The sequence below is a fragment of the Aulonocara stuartgranti genome, assembly GCF_965226115.1.
Source record: "Aulonocara stuartgranti genome assembly, chromosome: 12".
Taxonomy (NCBI): domain Eukaryota; kingdom Metazoa; phylum Chordata; class Actinopteri; order Cichliformes; family Cichlidae; genus Aulonocara; species Aulonocara stuartgranti.
This window is the reverse complement of record NC_138948.1, coordinates 4,546,386-4,573,081: the sequence shown is the minus strand read 5'-3', so window position 1 is coordinate 4,573,081 and position 26,696 is coordinate 4,546,386. Positions and strand designations below refer to the sequence as shown.

General features: G+C 40.4%; 1 protein-coding gene across 1 annotated transcript in view; it reads right to left on the bottom strand.

The window, feature by feature from the left end:
• Positions 1-20,592, bottom strand: part of fras1 (Fraser extracellular matrix complex subunit 1) — a 299,701-nt gene extending 279,109 nt beyond the window's left edge. The window contains exons 1-2 of the mRNA XM_082555470.1: positions 19,817-20,592; positions 12,170-12,201 (exon numbers count right to left, since the gene is read on the bottom strand). Coding sequence (XP_082411596.1) covers positions 12,170-12,201; positions 19,817-19,883 — 99 coding nt within the window. The 5' untranslated portion in view covers positions 19,884-20,592. The remainder of the gene's footprint in view (positions 1-12,169; positions 12,202-19,816) is intronic.
• Between the last annotated feature and the right edge of the window lie 6,104 nt (positions 20,593-26,696).

Genomic DNA, 26,696 nt, shown 5'->3' with positions numbered 1-26,696 from the left:
GATGCGTCACCTTGGCAGTCAAGAAGACAAAGTTTTAAAAGATGTGCCAAAGGTTACATTTTAACTTAAACCGTTGTCATTTTCTAAACCCAACTAAGTCACTGTTACTATTTTAATTAAAAAAAACAAACAATGGTAACAAATGAGGTGTATATAACTCAAACTTGGTGTGAAAGGCAAAACTATTAGCTCGATCATCACACTTTTAACTTCTTAACGAGCCAAATATATGTTTTTTGTATACATGGGCACATCAGTACACATCAGAGCAGAGAGGTGAAATGTTGTGTTCAGGGACACAAAATAATGTTGGGAAATTTGTGTTGAGGAACAAAAACAAAAGGAAACACAAATCAATAACTTAAAGGTTGAGAATAAAACTCATGTGAGACTGGATCCATAACAATAATACAGACTCCAGTAGAGGAGCTCGTCGTTAAAATGCAGAATGTGACACCAGGGAAATACCAACAAAGGTGAGAAGTTTTCTCTTTTCTCTAAGCTACACGCAGATGTTTATAATGTGAAGCCTTTTGGATTTTACAGACTTTTGAGTTGAGTTGCGTGAGATGACACACATGTAAGGAGATGTGGCAGGAGTATCATCAGTCAGAGCCACGGTCAATATGTCAGGGAAAACAATGGGTGCTGCTGTTGCTGAACATGCTGGGTCCTGCATAGCGCTCTACAATGCCCTCGCTTCATGTGATAAAGTTGGTAAAGTTTCCACCTCCAGACACGGTGTTCGTGACTCCAAAGTCATCATTTGTCGACCCAACTGAGGAATTCTTCTCTGCTTGGAGGAGGAAGGGGTAAAACCGACAGCCTCGTGATCTGATACATCTAAAGGAAGCAACGGATACTGGCTATAATGATGTCCCACCTGAGAGAGTGTGTGTCTGTGTGTAGTGTGACTTTACTGTGCTATACTTGGTGCTGTTCTAAGTTTATATATATCTCTTTGCTTTCTGATGCATACAGTTTCACTGTTTTCTCATTGTCAACAGTTATATTGTGTAAAGGTTTCAAATAAATCCTTCACATTTCATTTATGTCTGAAGACAAAAATGAAACGTGAGGTGGCTTTCAAAGTCAGTGCAGTTTTTTTTTCCTTGATGTATTTATTGAGTTTTAAACTTTTACAATAACAACAGCATTAAACAAAACAAAAACAACAGAACAGAACAAAACAGACAAAAGCCCCGCCCCTCCCTGAGCCTGGTTCTGCCGGAGGTTTCTTCCCGTTAAAAGGGAGTTTTTCCTTCCCACTGTCGCCAAAGTGCTTGCTCATAGGGGGTGATATAATTGTTGGGTTTTTCTCTGTATGTATTATTGTAGGGTCTAGCTTACAATATAAAGCACCTTGAGGCAACTGTTGTTGTGATTTGGCGCTATATAAATAAAACTGAATTGAATTGAAAACAGAGAACCTGGCTTAAGAATACAAGTAAATAAATAGAAAATCCAGATACTTTGATTATGAGATAGAGTTAGCAATACTCAGTGGCATGCTTATATTATACCAGGGCCTGTGAGAAAATAGCAGAAATATCCAAACCGGCGTACACCATAAATGAGTCCCATATTTTATGAAACCTGTTGTCCCTACTATGTAACTTGCATGTTAGGAAGTCTACTCACACATATTCCAGTACGTCTGCTGCCATTGAGTCTTAGATGGGGCCGTGTGCGTGCTCCAGTTCAACAGGACACATTTCTTTGCAGTCAGTCAGTGCAGTTTTGAGAAAAGTGTAAAATCATTTAGCATTTAAGTCTTGACTGAAAGGTATTTATTGTTTTGTCACAGACTTGAAGTCACTGTCAAACTTTGTATATTGTGACAAAAAGGTTTTTGTTGTTTGTGATGTTTTGCACAGGTGAGTCTTTCCTATAAGATGGCCTTAACTGCTTTGGGAACTGCATCAGCGCAATGAAGAGTAACCGTAATGAACTGATAGTTCAAGATAGCGCTGCAGCATTTTTAACAGAAAAAAACATGTTGTGGATCACAGTAATTGGCCTATAAAATAATAAAATTACCTTCTAGCTGTGATTTAACTGCATACCAAAAAGTTACAGTTCCTAGTTTTCTTAAATTAGTCAGCTCAGTCCTTTCTCAAAGAGAATATCTATATTTTTCACCCACCTTTGAATATTTAAAGACTGTTAAAACACCTTCAGTAACAGCTAATGGACGTGTTGTTCTAATAATAACAAAGGTTTAATTATAATGTTGCCTTCATCCTTTATGATCACGCGTTATCATCAAGAAAACGCCAACAAAACTAACACTTCAGACGTCTTAAGTGGAACCTAGTATGCTTTTCATTATTTTCTATTATATAGTTACTGTTTTCAACAGTTTAGTTAAATTTGTGTAAATCTTATAAGTTACAATCTCATGTTTCAGACTGCTCCAAATGCTCGATTTCCTGTATTTCGTTCTCCTTTTTGGATTCGTATGATGTCATAGCAGATATTTATAATATGGTCATCTCACCTCACAAATGGCAGCTGGTAACAAGGTTGTTATGAGAGAGAGAGGAGATAAAACAGCTTTGTCCAGAGAGAAGATGAGCTGAAGGGCTGTACCAAGACCCAGTGTAAGATAAATAAGGATTATTCTGAATTGTGAATCATGCAAAGCTACTCTAGTAAAGCCCAACAATAATAAAATGGATAAAAATTATCATATTTTGTCTGCTTCAAATCAAGTTGGGTTTTCCTGTAAACAGTAATCAGACTGTTGGTGACAAAGATGCCCATAAACCACTCAGGAGCCAGAAATACTGCAATATTCATTCAGTTTAGCTTTCCAGTCGATGTTTCCTCTGCTGGTTTCAGGTGACCCCACCAGCCCAGGATTTCTTAACACGCTTAGAAGAAGAAATTGCTGACTCCGACTTTCTGTCTCATGCGAGTAAAGTGAAGTCGGGTTGCTGCTGTCAGATTTTGCACATTCTCTGACTTTGTTTTTGTCGCAGACTGTCACCTTTCAAATCGAGCTTCTTCTGCCCAAGCCCTCATCCTGTTTTCACTTTCATATCTGCTTTTGGCATTTCAGTATTTTCTGTTTTTCTGCTCTTGGCTCACTCCTGCAGCCGTGATGTGCGCCTGGGGTGAATGTCTCATCACTCAGGGGGTGTACAGAAATGAGGTCTGATTTGATTCGATCACATGGGTGGTTTAGAGCCCTGTATGGAGAACAGCAGTGGTCCTGTGGTCAGTGAGGAAATATCACTTCAGCTTCTGCATTAATCCACAAAGGAGCCTTGAAGAAGACAGTTTACCTCGATATACATATTCAGTCTAACAGCAGTCAGATCCTCTTACTTCTTTTAATATCATTTTTCACCACTGAACCCTACGGGGAACTGCGTTGATGGTTATGAATATCCGTGATGAGGATATTACACCTCGGCACAGATGTCTCTCTCTCTCCTTTAAAAGAGCTTCTTGTATTTGCCTTCACTGAACTGTTTTAATTCGAGTTGGAGATGAAGTTTTTCTAGCTAGTTTTATTTTTAATTTTTTTTACAGTCAGGCTCATCAAACTCGAGTTGTGAAGCGTGTCGGGCAGCAGCGGCGATCAGACATACTGCTGAGATTGTTTTTCTGACGGTGACTGGAAGTCTTGTGCAAAACTATTTTCCTGAGAGATCACCTTGGAGAGCTGCACACACGTCGAAAGCTGTGATGCATTTCCACTGCGGGAAAATTATATACGGAGTTTTACTTCAGAGGGGAGGCCGTGTGAGGAAAAGTGATGAGGGCTACTCAGATTCAAAAGGTCCACAATGTCATCAACTACCTGACTCGCACACCCTTAAAAAGCAACATTAATGGCGTTGATCATTCGTATGCTTTAAATGTTATTCAAACATATTTACAAAATTCTTCTTTCTGATTGGCTCGTGTGAGTCTGTTTAAACTATTCATCAGGATGCTTCAATATTTAACCATCGCTCTATATCAGTGCTCCACAATCTGTTGACTATAGCAACAGCGCAGAGTCTGCACCAGCTTTGGAGACAAAGTTAAAGAGGGAAGGCTGATATGGGGTTAGGGAGGAGGGATGGTGGATATGGCGACCGTGGCTCAGGGGGTTGGGAAGCGTATCTGTAACCGGAAGGTCGCCGGTTCGATCCTCTCGATGCTCTCTGTCCTGGTCGTTGTGTCCTTGGGCAAGACACTTTACCCTACCGCCTACTGGTGATGGCCAGAGGGGCCGATGGCGCGATATGGCAGCCTCGCTTCTGTCAGTCTGCCCCAGGGCAGCTGTGGCTACAACCGTAGCTGCCTCCACCAGTGTGTGAATGTGAGAGTGAATGAATAGTGGCATTGTAAAGCGCTTTGGGTGCCTTGAAAAGCGCTATATAAATCCAATCCATTATTATTATATATTTGACAATGGATGTTGAATTGAAGATTCATGGATGTAGTGAAGGAGGGCTGGTGTGACAGAGGAGGATGCTGGGATAGGGTGAGATGGTGGCAGATGACCCACTGTGGCGACCCCTGAAGGGAGCAGCTGATAGAAGTAGAAGAAGAAGGACCGACTGACTGAGATTAAATCTATTTAACAGCTATAGCAGGGGTAATTTATCACTACTGAAACTAAACTGGAAACAAACAACAACAGTCTGAGATGGGAAACCAGCACCATGGCATTTTTTTCTTATTTTGATTTGACTTGTAAAGTTATGATGTGAAGTTATGAACACTTCCAAAAGTTCCTGAATCTAGATCTGGAATGAAAAGACAACCAAGCTGTTGAGTCTCAGTGTCCTGATTTAAATTGATACACCAATTAATCTTATAATTCATCTTTAGAGACGGATTCGTTGGTGTTCAATCTTCTTTTGATCTCTTCCTCCTCTTCACCGATTGCATTATATCGTGTGTAATAAAACAATTTGCTTTACAAATAAACTTCACAGTTATTATTATTCTAAGTTGGGCCAAGCCCCATTACTCACGCTGCCCATAACTTTTTGAATAATCCTGCTAACCAGCAAACACACAAACAAACAAACAAACAAACAAACAGATAATCATAATCTACTTGGCAGATGTAAAAAAAAAGAGGGGGGGGGGAAGATGTGGGGTGAGTGGTCATGGTTTCGGGGTCAGGCTGTGGCTGAGTGGAGCGAGTTTAAACAGCATGTCGTCCAATTAAAAGTGTTTATAATTGTTCCAAATGGCTTCCCTTGAAGGCAGAGTCAAACTATCCACACCATCATCACCACCTAATATAAAGAATGAGGGTATCTTAGCATTAATTAACAGCAGATAGTGCTGAGACCAAAAAGGAGAGAGACGTCACAAACCTTGAGCATGTGAGAATGTCTTCAATGCTGCACATTTCACCAAGCAGCTCCCTCAAAGCAATAACTGCTCTAAAGTCGACCATTATTTGCTCCGGCACGTTCTTATATGAAGACATGAAAGCTATTTACAGGCTACAGCAATTCAAACAAAAGGAAGTGATCACAGTGTCAGTTTTGCACGTAAACACCGAACACGTGGACGACTCTAAGAACCGTCTGCGGGGCTGCAGAGAAATCAGAGCAGCTCAAAGAGACAAAAGATTTGCTTTCCCAAGTGCAGAGCAACAATATTCATTACCCTTTTATTGTTTACTATGGTGTGAACTCTCTGCGTGTGCATTATCGTGTGCATAATTGGACATGTCACAAGCTCAGCTGAGGAAAATAACTACTGGAGTCCTACTGAGAGGAATAACAAAGCAGTTCTTATTAAATCTGGAGTAAAAGTCTAAATATGCATGGAATGAGTTAGGACTGGAAGAAACTTCATTCTTCTAAAAACACATTTAGCAGTTCACTCCAAATGACACATTACTGTAATGTATCATCTTTAAAATGCAGCGCTGAAGGGGTGCAGGACAGGTAGGAACAGGCATTGTTAGGTCAATCCCAGCTCTGCTTCTTTGTAAACATACAGCTCAGACCTCTGTCCTGGTAGCGCTATTCTTGAGGTGCCCTATATTTTGATTCCTTGCGGACGGGTGACTTGCAATGCTAGGAATTCAAGCCTTGAGGGGCAAGTGATATATTTGGACATGGTGCTGCATGTTGTGGAGGCTCGCTGTCCTTCACTGCAGGCTTTAAACTCTTTTTCAGCGGCACGTCAGGCCCGGTGGCACACTGCACCGCTGCAATAAGTGCGAAGCATGAATCTGTCAGGACACATGTACTACACGTTACCCACAATCCCCTCAGCTTTGTACTGTACCGCCTGAGGGTGACTGAGAAACCTGAACTCCCGCCGACAGAAGAATTTGATTGTTTAGGAACAAATGCTTTCTATTTTTCTGTCACTACATATTTCAGAGAAATTACGCTTTCTTTACTCCACAGAAAAGTAAGAACATGAGGTAAGATGATAAATACTGCAAACCTTTCTGTTCTGGTTTGATAAAATTAAATTTTAACCATAAACTGTACATAAAAGATGGAGTCACATTGCCTGAGGTTTTTTTTGTTTTGTTTTTGTTTGTTTTTTTCCTGTTACTCCTTTAAAGTGGATCTTAACAGATTTGAACATGCATGAAAAGAAAACTGCAGTTCATCTAACTGCCACAAGAGGCTCTAAAGTGTCTCAATCCCCTCAAACTTAAAATGCTTAACTTTACAGCACTGGTGCCTTTAGACCACTGTAATGGATTATTACATTATTACAGTGTCGTACAGACACTCAAGAAGCTTATGCTTCAGTTTTGCTGAGTTCTAGTACTTAAACCAATGGTAAACAATACTCAGCAACTAAAATAACTAGTCATATATTGGGAAAAACATCTAAAAATGTTGGTTCTAGATTGGAGATATGAGGACTTGCTGCCTTTCCTTCCCTTAAAAACAAAAATGTGTAAGTTATGTAAAGACATTGTTGGGTTTAGGACTTCTGGGCACTCAAAACAAGCAAAAGAAACAAAATACATAATTTATAATAAAATCAAAAGACTAATAATAAAAAATAAAGACACTTTATTTAGAAAGGCCAGAGAGTGAAACAGAGGTGACAGTCAAAAATGTATTCAGTTTAAAAACATTTAAATGAATCAATTAAATAAAGAGGCTCTTTCTCCGCCGGCAGCCATGTTGAGAAAACGCTGTAAGCGTTCAGGCTGGTATGAGCTGCAAGTTTGGGATATTCAGGATTTCCTCAGGGTGATGGCACCGCTGAAGGTCTTTCTGCAGACTGTTCAGGATGCTCTACAACCTCCAGGGCTGCAGCAGAGACACTGATTGTGATTCAGTCAGTGAAGAAATCCAAACAATGGCAAAGTTTGATCACGGGAAAACTTCTACCACGAGAATTCGACTCTTACATGTGGGAAAATTAGAACTTGTAAGGCCTTTATTAACATTGAATATTAATACTGAAGAACAAGTCAGAAAAACAGTAAGTATTTCTACAGCAGTGCTCACAGTGATGCCTCCCGAACACTAATTGTTATTTCACACATTGGCTGTTGGAAGATCAGACAGTTTGCTGCCGGCTGTCTGAACGGTTACTTGTTCTGATTTCCCAGATGGCTGCTGTCAAAAGACAATTTTAAATCCATCTTTGATGTAAAATAGACAGACCATATTGTCCGAATCTCCCCAGCCATCTGTGTGTCCAAATGTCCTTCTCTTCTAAATCAAAAAACATGCAGACATAAACTGTATATAAAAGACAGGAACAGCACCAGTTAGTTAGTGAGGTCTCTGAATATGTGAAACAGTGCACGTTCATATCTTAGCAACTTGTAAAGGACACTTTAAACCATGCCCTTTTATCTTTACCTTTTTTACTCTAATAGGGACGTTAACTTACATAAAGTATACTACTGTATTCATGAATACTTGGACCCAGCAACTGAGACCATGAATTTATTCGAAAACCTTTTATGAATAAATCACAACATCAGAGAAGTCGACCCCTGCTGGCCATTAGCAAGAATGCAGCTTCAAAGAACTTTGCTTTTAGAAAGCATAGTTCATCTTTTATACGCGCTATCTGAACCCATGCATTACACCTACAGGAGCTGCTTAGCCGTTGAGACCCATGTCATGAAACTCTGCAGTCACTCAGTCAGCAGAGAGCTGGCAACTTTTACAGCACATGGTGCTCTGCAGTTTAGTGCTGTGGTTCTGTGAATGCTTCCACAAATTCAGTCAAGCACCTAGCCGCGAGGTGCTTCATTTTATACCATATGGCAATGAGACTGAAAACACCTGAATTCAAAGATTAAGAGGAGTGTCCCTTGACATTTATCCAAGTATCACTGAGATTTGTGTGAAAACGCTTTGGTATGCAGATGCAAACGTCTGAAAATCCTTTTAGAAACCCAGTTACATGTAGACCTGTAGACCTTGAAATCATGGCTCACTAAGAGGACTCCAGCAAGGGAAGACCATGTCCTGTAATCTATGTCTGCGACTCTGACTGTGGAAATCGGATAAGTTCATTTCCTGGAATCTTAGAGTTTTAATAAAGCGCTGATTCAGAGCCGACACGTTCCTTTTAAACGTTTTAGTTTCCTGATAATCATTCATGTCCCTGATGACAGTTAAACTATATGATGATAACAATATGAACACATGCATACTGGATGTCAAAGCCCTTAGTAAATGCAGTACTTTTACTACTACTAATAAAAGTCTTCACTTTTCTTTACTGAAACAGTGAGGTTCATGGCAGTTCATGTGGCTGGAAATCCAGTTTTTCATGCAGTGAAGCCAACTGTGACACTTTTCCTGAAATGTATAAAAAATGCTCGTACGTAGGAAAAACATTAACTCATGTTTGACTGATCAATCAAACCACACAGCGTGAGTAAAACCTTGTGTATTTGAGCAGGCCAGAGAGGGTAAATGAAACGTGTGAGCACAAGTTGTAAAAAATAAAACTGCTGTGTTTGTCAAACTTATGTCAAACGTATGACTTTAACCATGAAATCGCTAAAGCGCTGAAAATAGCTGCAGGAAGTCGCTGAGAAAGATATGGGAAAACTGGCTCACTGACCTGATATGAAATAGGTCTGTGGTTTAAAATGCCTGTCAGCTCATATTTATTTATATTTATAATCACGCCTCTATGTCTTTTTATATTTAGTTGTGACGAGTGATCAGAATGATCTTTGTTCAGGCACTGACAGAGTTATTATTGGCATAAATCAAGCCGATCGCTAAACCAAATCAAATAAAGAAATTAAAGTCTGGAAAAAGAAGAAAGAGCACACCGAGGACTTGTGATTATTTTCACCACAGAACCAAACACACAGAAGGCCCTGCAGGCTTTTACCGAGACCTGCACTTTAATCCGCGTGTTTCTTTTGCACATTTGTATCTATGGGCCCCCCACTCCAGGTGTTGAGGGGCCACCACTTACTTTGAACTCCAGGAGGGCCTTTTCCCAGCTGCGTTAGAACATGCTGGGACGTCCCTCCCGTCTCTCTGCCCTCATCTTTTCCCCCCTCTGTTCCACCCTCACTCCTCCTCCCCCCTTTTCCCTCCTAAAACACTAACTGAGCCATCCCTGTCTTTACGGCCCTGCTGCAAACATTCCCCTCCTTCAAAGCGGAGGGAAAAGTAACACAGGGGACAGGATGTGTTTGTGTGCATTTACAGGATTGCAGGTATGTTACAGCTTGCTGCTCTGAGCTTTGCTGTAATTACACTGATGACACAGCAGGAAAGAAGCAGGAGCTCATCATTAGTCTACCTGGGAACCGCAACTCTACTGCTGAGACCCTTGTTTAAGGCTTTTTAAGAGAGTTTACCATTTGCTGCAAGACACAAAGTGCACAGCAGCAAATTTCCTTCTTTTCTTTTGTTTTTCCTCAGGTTCAACTGCTAAAAGGAGAAAAAGATATGTTAAGGCTGAATCGTTTCAAAGTGCAAGCTGTGCTAATAATGAATGACTTTAACAGGTCAGCTTTTCTTTCTTTAAGAAGCCTCGGGAAGGAAACGCATTAGAAACATCATGTAGACCCTCAGAAGTCTTCACTTAAACCTGGCTGACAAATTTCTTTAAAGACTCGCGGCTCTTTCAGCCAAGGTTAAAATCGTGTAACTCACAGGAAAAAAACAAATCAGGGTTTTTATTAAATATATAAAATCTTCAAAGAAAAGTGTATTCTGATGAGGCAAAGCATTATGACCACCCCTGCCTCAGGTGCTGGCCGTCCTTTGCCAGCCTGTTGAGTGATTCCTGTTTTAATGGTTTGGCCCTTGTTGGCCTGTTACACCTGTTTTGGCTTAATATGTGTATTTTCACTGTGCACATTTCATGATAATTGTTTTTATGCAGCTGCATTCAACAGACAGCTGAAAGACAGACATTAAACAAAGAAAGATAACGACATTAAACATTTGAAAAAGCATTAGCGAAATGTAGTCAGATCAAAAAATGGTCTTTTGACTCCACCCACTATCTCTACATATATATTATGACATAGAAGATACAGTCAAATGTATTCCACCGTCTAACCCCCATGAAGGGAACTCCTAAAGCTAATGTGGATAGTGTTAGTGCTGATTTTAGTGCCAGTCCACATTAGCTGATAGCCAAAGCCTCTTGCTGAGTATCTGCAAGCTGCTTTGCAACCCACCTCCAGCCCAGATCATCATTTATTCTTTATCAGATTTAATCACTGCAGTGTTTGTTGTTATTGACGCTTACTCTGTTCAGTAATGCTAATCTTGTTGCTGCTCTGCCCTCGCTGGGCTTTGCGTTTACGTTCAAGAAAGGTCACGGAGGTCCCAGAATAGAGCCATACAGATAAAAAAGAAACTTTATTTTTCATGATTCTGACTGAAATAAGCTTTAAAAACTGCAACGTATGTCCACTTTATGTTTGTCCTCATCCTTTTTAACATGAAATATGGTGCGGAAGCCCAAGAACGAACCTGCAAGAACCCTGATCTTAACCAACACCAGTTCGAGCACTAACTTGCCAAACCAGAAGCAACTCCTGCAGCTCAGCAACTTGACAAAGGTTTGCAGTTATCTGGAATTAACCAGACTAAATCTCTATCTATCATATCGGGGTGAGAGCCACAGCTTCCATTCCAAGTGCTTACTGGGACTGAAAAAGTAAACAATCAACATTTCTGCTCATGGGATTACACAAATGCACATTATGGCTATGGCTATCCAACAAACATCATACACTTACTTACATCTCTACTATCATAATGAGCAGATACCTCTGCTGCCACACAGGTACAACAACCTCGTTGCTAGTAAAGCAACATGATTGGCCCATATGTTTCAGAATTTAGCTGTTGATTGGCTCTTTGGAGTCTATTAGATTTACCGCCATGGTTCTCTCTTGCAAAAGTCATCACCCAACATCACCCACTTTTCCCACTGCGTCTCAGTGTGAAGAACTCATCAATACCTGGTCCCAGAATAAAGCAGACAGACTGAAATCAGAAGAGTGCACCCGTGTGGTGTAAGGGGAAAAGTTAATAGGCTGGTCTGAGTTTATAATCATATAAATTACATCTGTGGGCAACCCCCGGCTGCCTGCACAGAGGAACAAAACCACTCCTCATCTGCCGATGCCTCTAGCCAAACACGACAACTTTAAACATTAAAATAACTCTCAAGCAAAGATATGAGTAACCAGCAGCCGGGTTTAAAGAATATAAAGCAGAAGCACACCTCAGAGCGAAGCGCTGGATGTTAGCCAATACCCAGCAGAACCACAAGAGCAAAGCTCATCATAAACTTCTTTTAAACTTTTTTTTTAGAACAGCCTAACCTTCAATTGGCAGCACAGCAGGAGACAGCAGCTCATCTTTGCTAGTGACCCTGCATCGCGCTCTTTCATCGCCATTATCAAACACAAAGCCAGGATCTTCTATGCATTATTGATGAGACACATCTTCTTAGCTACTTCTCAAACAACAGAGGATGCGCAGCAACTCCTACCGATAATACCTCTTACCGCCTATCCTCGAATACACACACACAGGTAAGAGCTTCAAACGTCAGTCACACCAACCTGCTCAAGTCTCCAGTGAATAATGCACGAGCTAAGACCCATTAAGCCATATAAACACAACAGATTCTGTGAACAGTAGGGACGGAGATTTAAAGCGGTGCTAGGCAAGAGGTAGGAGAGTACAAAAGGAGTTGGTGTACCTACCGCATGCAGCGCTCCTTCATAGATACAAGCTCCTGGGGTGACATAGAAGGAAGAGAGGGAGAGATACAGAAAAAAACACACCATTAGTATCAGAGTTCAGTCTGAATCATACCTGTGAGAGGATCCTGCAGATGGTTAAACAGCAAACGAGCTGTATGAAGGATAATCAATCAGTTCCCCTGTTAAGATGCAGGTTTATAAAGTTCTTAGTGCGATGACAAGCTCTGAAAGAGATCAGGACATGTCTGCAACACAGAGACTCGAGCCCAGTGGGATAATAATACAAAAACAAGCTTATAAATATTAAAGTTTCATGTTTGTAATTGACTAACATACAGTTTTGACCAAACAGTTACACAGCAATGCACCACTTTGCTGTAGTTATGCTTCTAAAAAGGTTTGGAAATATGTAAACAGAGCTGGGATTTATTGAACCCCTAATAACTATGATACACTGCAGAAATGAGAGGGGGTAGCTGAGGCTGACAGGTTGGGTTCCTATTACACTGTAATCAGGTAATCAATGTTATTCACCTGCCCTGTGAGTGGTTTGATACTTATGGCTAATCAGCATGTTTAAAGACATAATCTCATGTGTGGATCGCCAAGCAGCCGTATCAGTAGAGACCACACTCGAGTTTTTATTCATCGCATTAACGTTCTAGATTTTAAAAAAATCTATTTCACTGATTATTATGAACAGAACAATGAAATGACTGTTATAATGACTGTTATTTTCATATTTTATACATCTATTATGTTATTAGACCAGCTGAGTCGCTTAAAATTTCCCACCAAAAATGGAAAATTTTATAATTCCCTAAAGCAGGGGTGTAAAACTCTTTTTATTTCATGGGCCACATGCAGCTCAATTTAATCTTGAATGGGCCAGACCAGTGAAACGCTCCTTTCTGTCACTGTAAAGAAGTAAAACTACACATTTAAAATTAATGAGATGTCTTAATATAAGAAAAAGAAGTTTCAGTTTTTCTACATGTTGAAGAAATGTTGTAGTAAATAAAAAAGAGGAAATAGTTGTTGTCTTTTTCAATCTGGACCCAAGACAGGAACTTTTCTGTCATTTAATTATTTATCTGTCACTTAATTACTTTTGTGAACTTAAAGCAACCAAAAGTGGCCTTTGGCCTTCTTCATATCTAAGACCAGAATACAGACAGACTTAAAAAATAAACCGTAAAATCTTTGCACTAATAAAATCAGGGTGAAAAGGCCATCGTCTGACTGATGAATAATGTGTCGAATGTTTTTAAATTGGCACGTGGAAACAGCAGGTATGTGTAAGTTTAATATTTCTGGTCGAGGTCGGTCTGTGAGTAAGCGAGAGAAATGTGAGAAATGCCCAGTCTATGACAGAAAACAATCCTTGAGACTAAAAAAGCCTGGAAAGACTAGAAATTGCTTGCGAGGTTGAAAACTGGAACCTGAGTAGAGGAACCAGGGGAGTATTTACACTGGGGAGAGTGATTAACTGATTGGACACGGGTCCAGAACTATGACATTATGTGAAAACAGCCGAGTATCTAAAGAACCTCTATTCATCCACACTGCTTTTATCTGCAGTACCTTTACACCAGCTATAACCTTTCTCACTTCGATTGTGCTGCAAGCCAATCAGAATCCAGTAATGCATATTCTTTGCTTTTTTCTGTCTCATTAAACTAAGCGTTTACCGACATTTGTATTCACGGTTCAGCTGGAAACAGCTGCCGTTAAAAAATTCCTTTAATAAATGTGAAACATGCAACCTTTAGACTGAAACTGCAGGGTGCCACTGATTATCTTTGCTCTGTCTGAGAGCTAAATGTTTAACAAAAACACAAACAGATAGATGGACAGGCAGCACGCGCCTCGGCCCAGCCGGGGCTCCGAGCCTCACGACACCAGACCTGGGAAATCTAAGCTGCCTCAGGGGAAAGTACAGAGGTAAACATTTACCATAATGGTCGAGATGGGAAAACAAGAATACAGTTACAGTTATGCCCTCATAAAGGATGCCCGAGAGCGAGTGTGTTTATGCTGCTGCACCATGCTATAGTCTCTTTATCACACTGTATGGGAGAAAGAGTGCTGTGTAAAATATAATCTGGTGGTTTAATCAGTTTGGGGAAGACACAGTGGAGAGGTTTACTTTTCAGTTCTGCCTGCTAAAGAAAAATCCAACTAACAGTTCAGATTGTAAACAATTATCAACACTCTTTGAATCTCAGGCATTAATTAACAGATTAAATGTTGGTGTCTTTGAGAGAGAGTGTCATTTTATCTGAGCATGGGTTTAATATCATCTAGTTTGCAGGTTTTTTAAAAGATGGATTGTATTCATATCAAGTGCACACAGGGATTTCTGGCACAACTTTCCCTGCTCCCAAAGTACATGGAAATCCTTATTTTTGGTCTCACTTGTGTTTTAAACATACAGCCTTTTAGATTATTGTTAAAATCATCTATGATGGGAACAAAAGTTTGCTCTTTGACTGTTTTTTAATGAATTTTATTTACACAAGCGTCTCATGGCCCTTTATATTTTAGAGGGAAAATTCCACAGATCAGATCCTCTATGAAAGAAGTGGGAACAATATGGCCACGCCCACCTGACCAGCCCACGTGAGGTAGATGGAAAATTAGGATTCAAATACAAATAAGCACACTTCATGCATCAGCTGCTGTTTTTCACATTTCAACTAACAAACTCTATTTGATAAACTAGTGATTTTACTGGAAATGACAATACAGGTTTTTTTGCTTTTATTTTGAAGGCAGCTTCAGTGTAAATGTGTTGCAACAAAGGTTTATAAGGGTTTTGAGTTTGCTAGCCTTGAAAGATGTCAGCTCATACTAAAAAAAGACATTTCAATTGAGAAAAAGAAGGAAACTGACTTTTGCTGAGCAGGAACAGACATCTGAACCTTTGCTGCAAAATCAACAGGAACTCTTTACAGAGTGACAGCAGTCGAGACTAGCTTTGTGATTAAACACAGAATTACAAAAAAAAGCCGTTCTCCGATGGCGAGCTCATCAAAGAGTCCTTTGTGTACTGCTGTTAATTAATGCACTTGTTCAAGCCAAATGAGAAAAAAGGAGGCAGTCGAAAATGTGCCCCGTTCCAGGTGAACCCTAACAAGACTGATCAAGGACATTCAGTTGAAAACAAAGCAGACGAGTTTAACTTTTTCTCCTCAGTTTCTCATCTTTACTCCTGGACTACAGAAAGAGTTTGAGATTATGGAGCAGCTGGCAGCAAAGCGATGAATGAATGAAACTACAACAGAGGCTGAAATGGGACAAACTGACAGATGTTACAAACGAAGGCTGTCCAAATCTGGCGGGGAAAACATTTCTGACTTTTGAAGGCAAAAGAAAAAGTGAGTGAAATGAAATCTGAACTGAAATGAGTTTTTTTGCATTGTGTCATACATCAGGTGTAGTGTGAGTCAGTGCTAAGAATGAACCATCACAGACAGCTTAATTCGCCACTGACAGAGCGCTTCAAGTCAGCATCACCACTGGATTTTTTCTTCCTCTTTCAAAGAGGAAAACATTCCACAGACAAGGAGACAAGGATCTCCCTTTATATGTGAACAAACATTCTCAGTGATGCAGTTTAACAAATCCAGAGAGAGATCCTCTCTCAGTGACGATCAGCTGTCTGTTATCAGCTCAAACGTTGAACCGACTTTAATGCACATTCAAGCCTAAAACAGACTAGATTTCTCTCACTGGGGTCAGAGACGTAAAAGACGAGCTGAAAAACTGCAGGTGCAATCAAACTACAAGCAGCACTTTGTATAAAGTTAAAAGTCTTTGAAATTTTGTCAAAATGTGCACATTTTGTTCACAACTATTTTTGTGAAAGTTGTTTAAGTAGTGATAAATCGTTGGTGCTTCACCTGTTTCGTATTCCCATTAGATAATTTAAAATCATATCTTACCAGTTATAAAGAGAGCTTACTGGTCTGGTCCCCTACAACAGTTAAACTTTCTCATGTGGCCCCTTGGGAAAATTAATTACCCACCCCTGGATCAGCTTATCTTCTATGAGGATATTTGGCAATGGCGGTAAGGAAGAACTCCCTTTTAACAGGAAACGCTCCCCAGCTGAATGAGAGTTAAGAAGGAGACGTCATCTTTCGTGACATATTGAGGGATGAGGGCAAAGGGAAGACAGAAAAGATGAAAATATGGGAAAGAGCGGGCAAAAGTTGGTGACATGCAACAGTTGGATATAAACGCATCAGAGAGAAGTGCTCAGTGCATCATGGGAAGTACCCCAACAGTCTGAGCCTACAGCAGCATAACTAAGGGGTGGTTCAATGTCACATCGTCGTTTTTATCTGAAACGAAAGCTTGAAATTGAATCTTAAAAGTAGAGACGGTGTCTGTCTGCCGAATCCAAACTGGGAGCTCCATGAAATCGGAGCCTGACAGCTGAAGGCTCTGCCTCCCATTCTACTGCCACAGCACAGCAGTGGTGTCTCCCTCACGACTGAGGTGCATAAAACAAAACACTGTAACACCTTCTGTTAATTCTGGGTTTAATAGGGAGCCAATAAATAGAAGCTAATATGAGAGAAATATGATCTTCATATATGGTCTCTGAACTCTTACTGCAGCATTTTTGATCAGCTGAAGGCTTTTTTCACTGAGCTGTTAATAAAGAACTACAAAAGTCCATCCTAGAAATAACATATCCACGAAGCAGCATTTCAGCTTCTCTCTGACACAGGATGTTTCTCATTTCTGTAGATGGATTGTTGAAAGTGCAAGTTAAAGGATACATCCTGGACAAAAAATGACTCCAATCACTGTAGTGATGGAGGCTGAGGGAAAGCCATCTAGAAAGGAAGTATTGATTTATGATACTTGCACATTTCAGCATGATAGTCTCATAAATAAGTGCAACCTTTATTAGCCTTTTTGAACTCAGTAATGCCAAGAAAAGATGCTGCATGACGGCTAAATGATGGTAAAAAATCTGTCTATAATCTGTGTTAATCACAGACCTTATTTCAGGAATTTAAGCAAAACTTTTTAAAACATTAACCTCCTAGCAATAAATAACATCTGGTTAGTCTCACTGCTGCACCTCAGAGTCAGGTTCAGCTTTTATAGGCCACATATCAGGTAATGAAACGAGGGCAGCTCCTAAACTTGGCCCACATCTGACCCACACAAGATACTTGCCAGTGTCATAACCGAGGTGTGAGAGCAACAGGAAGTCTGGATTAAGCACAAATGTGTCTGCTGAGACCAAAAAACCCCCAAACATGTATTGTCTTCATCATCATCGGGTTCTAAAACCACTTGAAACAGCAACAATGCCTGTATCCTTGTTTGGACTTTCATCCCTCCCTCAAATTTGAGGGAGGAAAGAACTTTGTTCGGTGGAAGATAATGGAGGATTATGGAAATCTGAAATAGGAAATGTTGTTCAAATTTAGATTTCATTGTCCATTTTCACAAGATGATTCTTTGTGAACAGGATCTTAAGGTATTAAACGGTGTTTGCTGGCAGTGAAGCCTTAAATGTCTGATCAGCTCAGGACAATCACGGCCTAAATACGTGTAGACTTTGACAGTACAGGCTGAAAATAAGATTACTAACAAAAAACAAGGACTAGATTTGCACACGTTTTACCACAGCTTCATATTTTCCTTTGATATCACATGTTGACACAGTTCATCATCACCTCTGAAAGAAATGTGCCACAAAATGAAATGATCAGCGCATCTTTTCGCTACAATAACCCAGAAATGCTTTGTGTTGAAATATAATCATTTGTACTGTTGTTCTAATCATTTAACTCCTATGATTAACCCAAACTTAAGCCTGCAAACAACCAAATCAATGTTTTATCAGATGAAAGTGCAGTCAAACTTCAAAGTGTTTAATTTACATAGACCCTGAGCTGGAATGCTTGCATATTCAACAATAACTGCCTGGATGAGTGCGACTCTAATCTGATTCGGTAACAGATAATAATTCTGCAGATGCTCAGAGCCACACTCAAAGCTCTACAAAGGAATCTTAATTGAAAAGCACTAATCTCATCATGACTCCAAACATTTGTCCAGAAAACGCCGTTCTCAGCTCGGCATTCAGTCCATCCTGCAGCACTCACTGTTGATCACATTTGAACATTTATAACCGTTTTGCTCTGCTCGCCGATGCCAGCATGCTCTCTTTTAAGCGCAGAAAGAAGCGAAGGGGTACCTTGCTTCATAAAAGTTTGAATCTGACTGAAGCAAGTCCTGCCAAGCAGAATGAACGCATGCCAAGAATAAGAGAGAGGATGCTAATGACTTTGGTAGGCATATGGTGCTGCTGCTGCTGCTGCTGTTACATGCAGGCAGAGGAGGTTTTCACCTGGCAGATATCAGGCTACAACATTAACCATGCCTCGGTCTGACAGGAGGAGTACAGAGAAACTATGAATGGGTCAGTTAAGCAGCAGCACTTGCACAGACCTGCTTTAGATTCTGCTCTTGACAGTCCTGTGCATTATAACTCCTCTAATGGGAATATCGTAGCCGTGCATGGGCAGCTATTTTAGATCTGATGCAGAGTTATGAATATTTATACAACACAGAGGCCGTGAGAAAGACTGGATTTAAAAAGAAAAGGTGTTTAGATATGAATATGAAAAACTACAACAAGTTCATGTGTTGCTTTTTAATTCAGATTCATTTGCAGTCTGTTGAATGTGACTCTGGGTACCTGCAGAACTATTATCCAAACAGAAGATTGTTTTGCTTAACTATGCCCGCCTAAAATCGGGAGTTTAAGAGTGTATTTAAGTCTGGTCCTTTCTTTGAGTTTCACTTTCTCAAATTGACTTTGAAGTTTGGGTTAAAGACAGATTTTTTTTTAATTACTGTTAAGGTTATATGAGGTTACTCTATGTCTGTGTTTCAGTTAAGAGTATTTGTTTCTCTACAATTAAAGTCTGAAATTCTGTTAAATAACTCCAGCAGCTCAGTTAAAACAGATTTTCTTTTTGTCTTTTCAGTTTTAACTCGCCTAACAAATGCTTTTAGTTACTGAAACATAATCAAAGAGCACGTTTTAGTGAATATTCGAGCCGCTCTCCCTGAATCAGACATTTCCAGGTCCACTCGGAGAGCATTATTGACTGCACAGCTCAACCCTGGTGGAGTGTGCTCATTCAGAAATCCTATCAAACGAGTGTTTGTGTCATATGAAAGAGCTCATTTGAAATTCACCAGCTGACTTTTCTCTTCTGGGAAAATCTGTCAACCCTGAAGTTGGGATGGGAACTCTTATCCTTGGGTAACAACACCCTGCTCTGGCTCAAGGTCCTCCACCTGCGATTGTGGGTCCTGAGCAATTATAGCCTAAATTGCATTCATTTTAAGCTGAAAGTGTTCCTAATGGAAACGGTGATCGATCGCTCTGCCCGCAACTTTCACACCTCCACAAGATTTCTCTGCGCGTACTGGAACAATTCTTCACTCGGTGCTGGACAAAGTAGCTGAGGTTGAACTAAATCCGATCCGATTTAGAGTCGGTGGATCGCGTGCATGGTGGTCCCTAATAACCCCTGACCTGGCTACGTAACAAGCAGGACAGGAGGACAAGTGGCTTGGTGAAAAGAGACTAGAAATACCAACCGTGAATCCCACGGGGGACGGTGAGGATCCCAGCCAGAGCGCCAACAAATATCCACCATCCACACATGATCGTACAAAAAAAGAGGATTTAATCCAAATCCAGTCAGAAGAAAAAAAACGGGATGTGTGTGTTTGTGTTCGACTGTATCTATTTTAAATGAAAGCGGGTCTCTCTGTGCATTATTGGTGCTTTGAACACAAACAGAAAAGATCCGGGAGTCTTCAGAAGGAGCGGGGAGACGGAGCGCACCGGGTCCGACTCCTGAGCGCTGCGCGCCGGACTGGAATGCGGCGCAATGCCGAAACCTGGAGAAGTGGGTTATCCACCTCCTTCCTGTTCGCGTGCTCAGAGCTCTACCGGCTGGACACAAAACTCTGTTAAGAAAAAAGAGTCACCGACAGCAAGTTGTTCCCTCTTCAGCTGCAGCAGCAGAAGCCGGGACGCTTTTAAAAGCCGAGGCGCATGACGACGACTGGCGGCCGGAGTTTGAGCGCTCCTGCAGCGAGCCTCGCGCGTGTTTGAAGTCACTTCTTGCGGTGGACCGGTCTACTTGTCCTCCCGGAGCCCACCCCACTCCCTCTCCTCCTTCTTTTCCTTCTTGTTCGTCCTCTCCCCCTCTGTCAAAGAGGACGTCCCACCTCTCCACCCCCGCTTCCACCACCCACCTCGCAGATATAATCTCACATGATGGGGACTGTGCTCCCTGGGGATTAAAACATGAGGGAGAGAATTAGTTTTCTGGAGGGGAATTTGGTGATCTAGGATCAGCTGAGGGATTCATCCTTTTAATCCCATTTTCAGCTGGAAATCTGACGTTTACAGAGAATAAAAATAAATACATTAAAGAAAAGTGGAGCTGTAGGCTGTCTGAACTCACTTTTACACCTCTGTGGTCATTATAATTCCCCGGCGCCAATACTCTTTTACGGGAACTCGTGTTTGGAGTGATCTTAAAATAGTTTCTGTTTTGATGCCCTAAGTTTTCTCAGTCTCGAATAATCTTCCATGAATAACCTCATTATGCTCTTATCCTATTATGTGCGTTAAATCTAAAAAACTTGCGGGTTTATAGATGCTGAACTCTGTGTTACCTTTAAATGACTTGAGATTATTGAAATTAAAAGGCAGTGATTTTCAAACCAGGGGTCAGGATCCTCCGAGGGAATTTCTTGGACTCTCAAGATAATTACCAGTAAGGAAATATTGAATTCTCAGCGTTATTCCTTTAATCTAATTCCTGACAGCAATATTTGTAGTCCACGTTTGTCATTGTTAGGTCCGCGTTACATTGCCCAAATGTCAGGTGTGTTATAGCATTTGGTCCACATGAAAAAACCTTCCTATAACCGATGTGGTCCACATCTGGCAACGCCAAAAGTGCCATAAGTAGCCCAAACGAGGCCCAGATTAGGGTCTGATGTGTCTGAGTATGTGCTGTAATTCTAAACAGCTTGACTTCAGATATCATTAAATGATTTAATTGTAAAAATAATATGAGAGCTGAGAGACACTGTCAGCTTGAAATCCAGCACCCTGAGACTGTACACTAAGTGGAAGGGAGAAGGCTGTGGACTAGTGAGTGTTATAACCAGTATCCAGGATGAAACAATAAAGATCCATGAATACATCATGAAGATGGCCACGCCTGATAGTGTGCTTAGGACCACCTCAGGCAGCAGAAACCTGAGACAGAAGAGAACCAAGGAGAGGAACCATCATTAAAGAACAGGCCTGTGCACGGTATGTACCAGTGGCAGATAGAAGGAGTGGTTGATATCGAGAAATCCAACCAGTGGCTGGACAAAGCTGGACTGAAAGACAGCACAGAGGCACTAATCATGGTAGCACAGGAACAAGCTCTGAGCACAAAAATCCATGGAGGCTGGGGTCTACCACATCAGGCAAGATGCCCCTGAGACAATCCAGCACATTACAGCAGGGTGCAAGATACTAGCAGGGAGCGCATACATGGAACGCCATAACCAAGTGGCCGGCATAGTGTACAGGAACATCTGTGCTGAGTGTGGCCTGAAAATCCCAAGGTCAAAATGGGAGACGCCCGAAAGGGTTTTGGAGAATGACCGAGCTAAGATCCCGTGGGACAGTTTGACCGACGGACAAACTGTTGATGGCTAACCAACCGGACATAGTGGTGTTAGACAAAGAGGAAGACAGCCATAGTGATAGATGTAGCGATACCAAATGACAGAAACATCAGGAAGAAGGAACACGAGAAGCTGAAGAAGTACCAAGGGCTCAGAGAAGAGCTCGAGAAGATGTGAGGTGAAGATAACGGTGGTCCCCGTGGTAATCGGAGCACTAGGTGCGGTGACTCCCAAGCTAGGCAAGTGGTTCCAGCAGATCCCGGGAACAACATCTAAGATCTCTGTCCAAAAGAGCGCAGTCCTAGGAACAGCTAAGATACTGCGCAGGATCCTCAAGCTCCCAGGCCTCCCAGGATCCGAGCAAGTGTTTGCAAATCATTACTAATTGAGCAATTCATGTAAGTGTCATTAATTTGTGTAATTAAAATAAAAAATAAAAAACTCAATTATAATTATATATTGGTTTTGTGTGGTATTTATTCGTGAAGTGAACTACCAACTTGTCTCCTGTCTAGGGTGTACAGGTACCTTAGCACAGCTCCACCCGTAAATGATGGGTTATAAGACTTTAATAATAAAGGTTTTATTACTGAGCATAATTCCAGGGTGTCAGTTACTGACATTTAGTCAAAGCCTCTGGTGTCTCACATTCAAGCAGAAGGTTTCCTTTAGTGTTGCTCAGTATGTGTGACCACAATACTGAGACCAGTGTCTCTCCTACTTTGTCATAAATTAACCCAAACCTGACCGAGTAGTTTTGGTCACAACTTTGTGTCCAGGTTCACAGTCTTGTGATTTGGCCACCACCACATCACACCACCTATGTCACTAACAACTTTATAATGGACTCTGTTTAAAACATTACACAGTATTTACAACTTTCCAAGAACCATCCAAATAATGTTTTACAAATTAGTAAATATTGCTTTCAATTTCATGCTTTAATAAAAATAACTGATAATTAAAGTTAAGCAACTGTATTTTTACCTTATGGACATGATTTTCTGAGACTTGTAAACACATATTGTTAACAGCAACATAAAAACGTGTCCTTAATCAGAAAAGAATAATTCAACTGATGTTAACAAGGGAGGAGACCACAGACACTGAGGTATTTCTCATCTTGTTTTCAAAACCTCAAAATCCATTATTCAATTTTTGAGGTTCCATGGGGCTTTTATATATTTAAGATTTTGCTGAAATCCTGGCAGAAGTTTAAGAGACTCCCTTTAACACTATCCATTTTACATAGAAACTGAATATTTTGGGAAAACTGATCAACTATTGACTTGCTAATTAACTTTTTTTACTGACTTTATTAGTCAGGAACATATTATTACTACTAACAATCTCCTTTAATTATTTAAATATTATCTCATGTGAACCTTTTATTGTCTTTTTTTAGTTTTTCCTCTAATTTAAAATTTAAACATTTAGATTTAACATAATTTCAAACAACAAATCCTGTTTACCTTGACCCTGGTGGTATGGAGGACAAAACAAGCCAAAATAATAAATAAAAAAAAAACAGAGAAAGAAATTTTTAGATTAAAAAAAAAACAAAATAATTGAAAAAAAAAAAGATTTAAAATGTCTTGATGCATGCTTAATAATCCAGGGAAGAAAATCCCAGAAAATTGTTTCTCTTCATCTGGACGTTTCATTTTCGGTGGGTGACTTCTTCGATCCAACAGACTGAAGAAGTCACTTGAATGAGTGATTAAGGTCAGTTTTATTTTCTTCAGTGATTTTGTTCATATTATTTATTTCTTTATTTTCTAGTTTTATTCATTTATTTGGGCAGTCTTGGTCTTCCATACAGTAATATGTACTTACTTTGTTGTTGTTTTTTTCAGGTAACGGGATAATCTCCTCTACCTTAAGTCCTGTCACTATCTTACAGGAAGTTGGCAAACTTTTTTTTTTCAGTGACCATTTACTTAGTGCTTCATTTTTCCCCCAGTTTGCTTTTATTTCATCCACAGCTTGCTGATCTACCTGGGAGCTGCTTTCCCCCCTCTTTTTTCTGTACAATAACTAACTATTGTATGTCTACAGCTTGTTTTTCAGTGTAATGTTTAATCAGCAGGAGTGCAGCATTGAGATTCCTCAGGGTCACATGGCAGTAACCTGATCTCCACTCAGTCCTTTTGTCCTCTGCCAAAAACAGGGATCAGAATCGGTTTTGCCTTTGAACAAGCTTTCTTTTCTGCTGCTTTAATTCTGCTGCTGTCTGCACTCTTCAACTATTTATAACCAGCTCCCCGTCTGCAGTGACAAAGGAGAAGATTAAAAAAATATATAAATATATATAGCAGGTTAAATTCTGACCTCCAACACAACCAAAAGTATCTATATCATTTTGACATGTCATGAGGGCTCTGGTGAGATTATACCTGACCTCCTATTAAAGTCAGGCTTGGAATGGAGGTCTTATAAATCTCTGGTTATAACTATAGCGACATCATCGCTGGCCATAACCACACAGCAGACTCTTCATGATGTGTGTGACTAAAGGGTATGTTGACAGAAATTGTATCTTAAATATGTTTCTGAAATCCCATTGGTGTGGGGATTGGTAGATAAGGTGAAAGGCAGGACAGGACACGACCTTAGCGGTCATGATGCCAAACTAGTGCCTTACAGTGAATGGATGTACTCGCTTGGTAGATTAGAGCGGGGGTGTAGCTCAGGGGTAGAGCATTTGACTGCAGATCAAAAAGTCTCTGGTTCAAATCCAGATGCCCCCTGCTTTATGAGTAACCTAAACACCTTTCTTCACACTTCAGCTGATACAGTCTCATCATGAACCTTCTAGAAGTTCAAAGGATGTCAGTCCCCCAGGTCTACATTCAGTCTTCCAACTCCCCTTTTTGATAAATCTTATATTTATAGCTGAAGCTGGACACAGAGACTAAACCTAAACCACTCTGTAGTTATGCAGATTTAGGCTCAAGCTCCTGGAGAAATTCATTTCTTTCCATGCACCCATTCATTTACATTACACCGTGCTTCTAATTAACTCCTGTCTTCTCTACTGCAGTTTGTTTTATCTTCTTTGTTCATGGTCCTGTCTTCTCTTTCCACTCATGTACAACTGTTTACACCCTCCCCAGCGGCTGCACTTCCCCGTGTCTGGAGGTCACTTTAACTAGAATTTTCTCTCTAATAAAGTGGAGTCTTTAAAATGCGAAATAAAGTGCCTTGAGACAAATGTTGTTGCAAACTGGCAGCATATTTTAAATAAAGCAAATTGAACATACGGGAGATTTTGGACTGGACTGTTAGACTAAACTATCCACCACTAGATAAAAGAACATCTTCTCTCCATTAAATTTCCAGAGACAAGATGGACTGAAGCTGTTCTGAAGCTCAGTATGATCTCGCACCAAAAAATAGTTAACCGGAAATAAGCCGCAAATCCTCCAACGGCTCACTGGAGGAGTTAACAAGCTAATGCTGCTGGTATTTCTGCAGAATAGAAAGAGCAAGAGCAGTTGCAGTTTTCTTCAGTCTTTGAGACATTTTAGTTTAGTTTGTTGATGTGAAATCACTTCCCAGCCTCTCTGTCCCCAAGAAGAACTCTTTCATCTCGGCGAGAGAAACAAAGGAAGTAAACATCTTTACAACAACAGCCAGATCAGTATGAAAAACCACAGTTTACAGACAGACAGACAGACCTGTGAGAGTCAAGCTGGCACCACAGCAGCATTACTGCATGTCAACAAGAAGCTCGTTAAAGGCGGTTTCATGACTTTTACTGTTTCCAGTTTTTCATTGCTTCTTTCTATAGTCTGTTTCTTTTGCTCTCCACCACCAAATCCTATTAAATTAGTTGCAGCAGCAGCAGCAGCCTGATTCCCCCACAGGGACCAATAAAAATTCAAACTAATCTCAATCTCACTCTGAACGTCAACCTGCACAGCATCACAGGATTAATGTCTAATAGGCTGCGCTAATTCAACACACAGCTTGAAAGGATGACTCTACTCTTGCTGTGGTTTGGGACATAAAAGACGTGGGATACTTTCCCAAAGACTTGCTAACATCTAAAGATGTTTTGAACCACAGAAATAATGTGCTGGGAGGGTTGAGAGTGCAAATCTTAGCTTCTAAATTGAGTTACTAAAACACTGTTTTCACTTCAACCTTCAACTCACAGGTTTAACTTCAGGGTTATTTATTCATTCACAAACTTGAACTAATAAAGATAATATTCAGTACAGAGAAACTACAGCTGGAAGAGCTTAAACTGATGGATGACAATTTATGGAAAATTGACCCCAATTTGCAATGTTTTGGGAGTTAAGGCAAAAAAAAGGCTTCAGTTTTACCTGTGAATATATCTCAAGCATCCACAACATAATCTAATGCAAGATTATACATGATGTGCAAGTACATGTCTACTATTAAAATCTGTGAACATTTTTTACTTCACTACTTTTTATATATTAGTGGCCTCATGTAAGAAAATCTAATTTCTCCCTCAGTGTCAGTGTGGCTTTATCTCCTGGAATGAGCTTCAACAGGTTGGTGGAAGACTTCCGTTTAACCCTACAGGAGTCTGGAGTGCAAGCTATGTAAACACTGCCCCCTGCTGTTCAGCTGGTAGTATTACACGTGATTTTATACCAGTTTATACCAGGATGACCCGGGATGAAAATTTGTGGTTGTGGACATGGGGCCCCTCACTTTGCATAACAGCTTAATTATTTCCCCGAGTGACCCAGAACCTGATTCTTTTTGGATACCAACTTCTTAAATGTGTTTATTT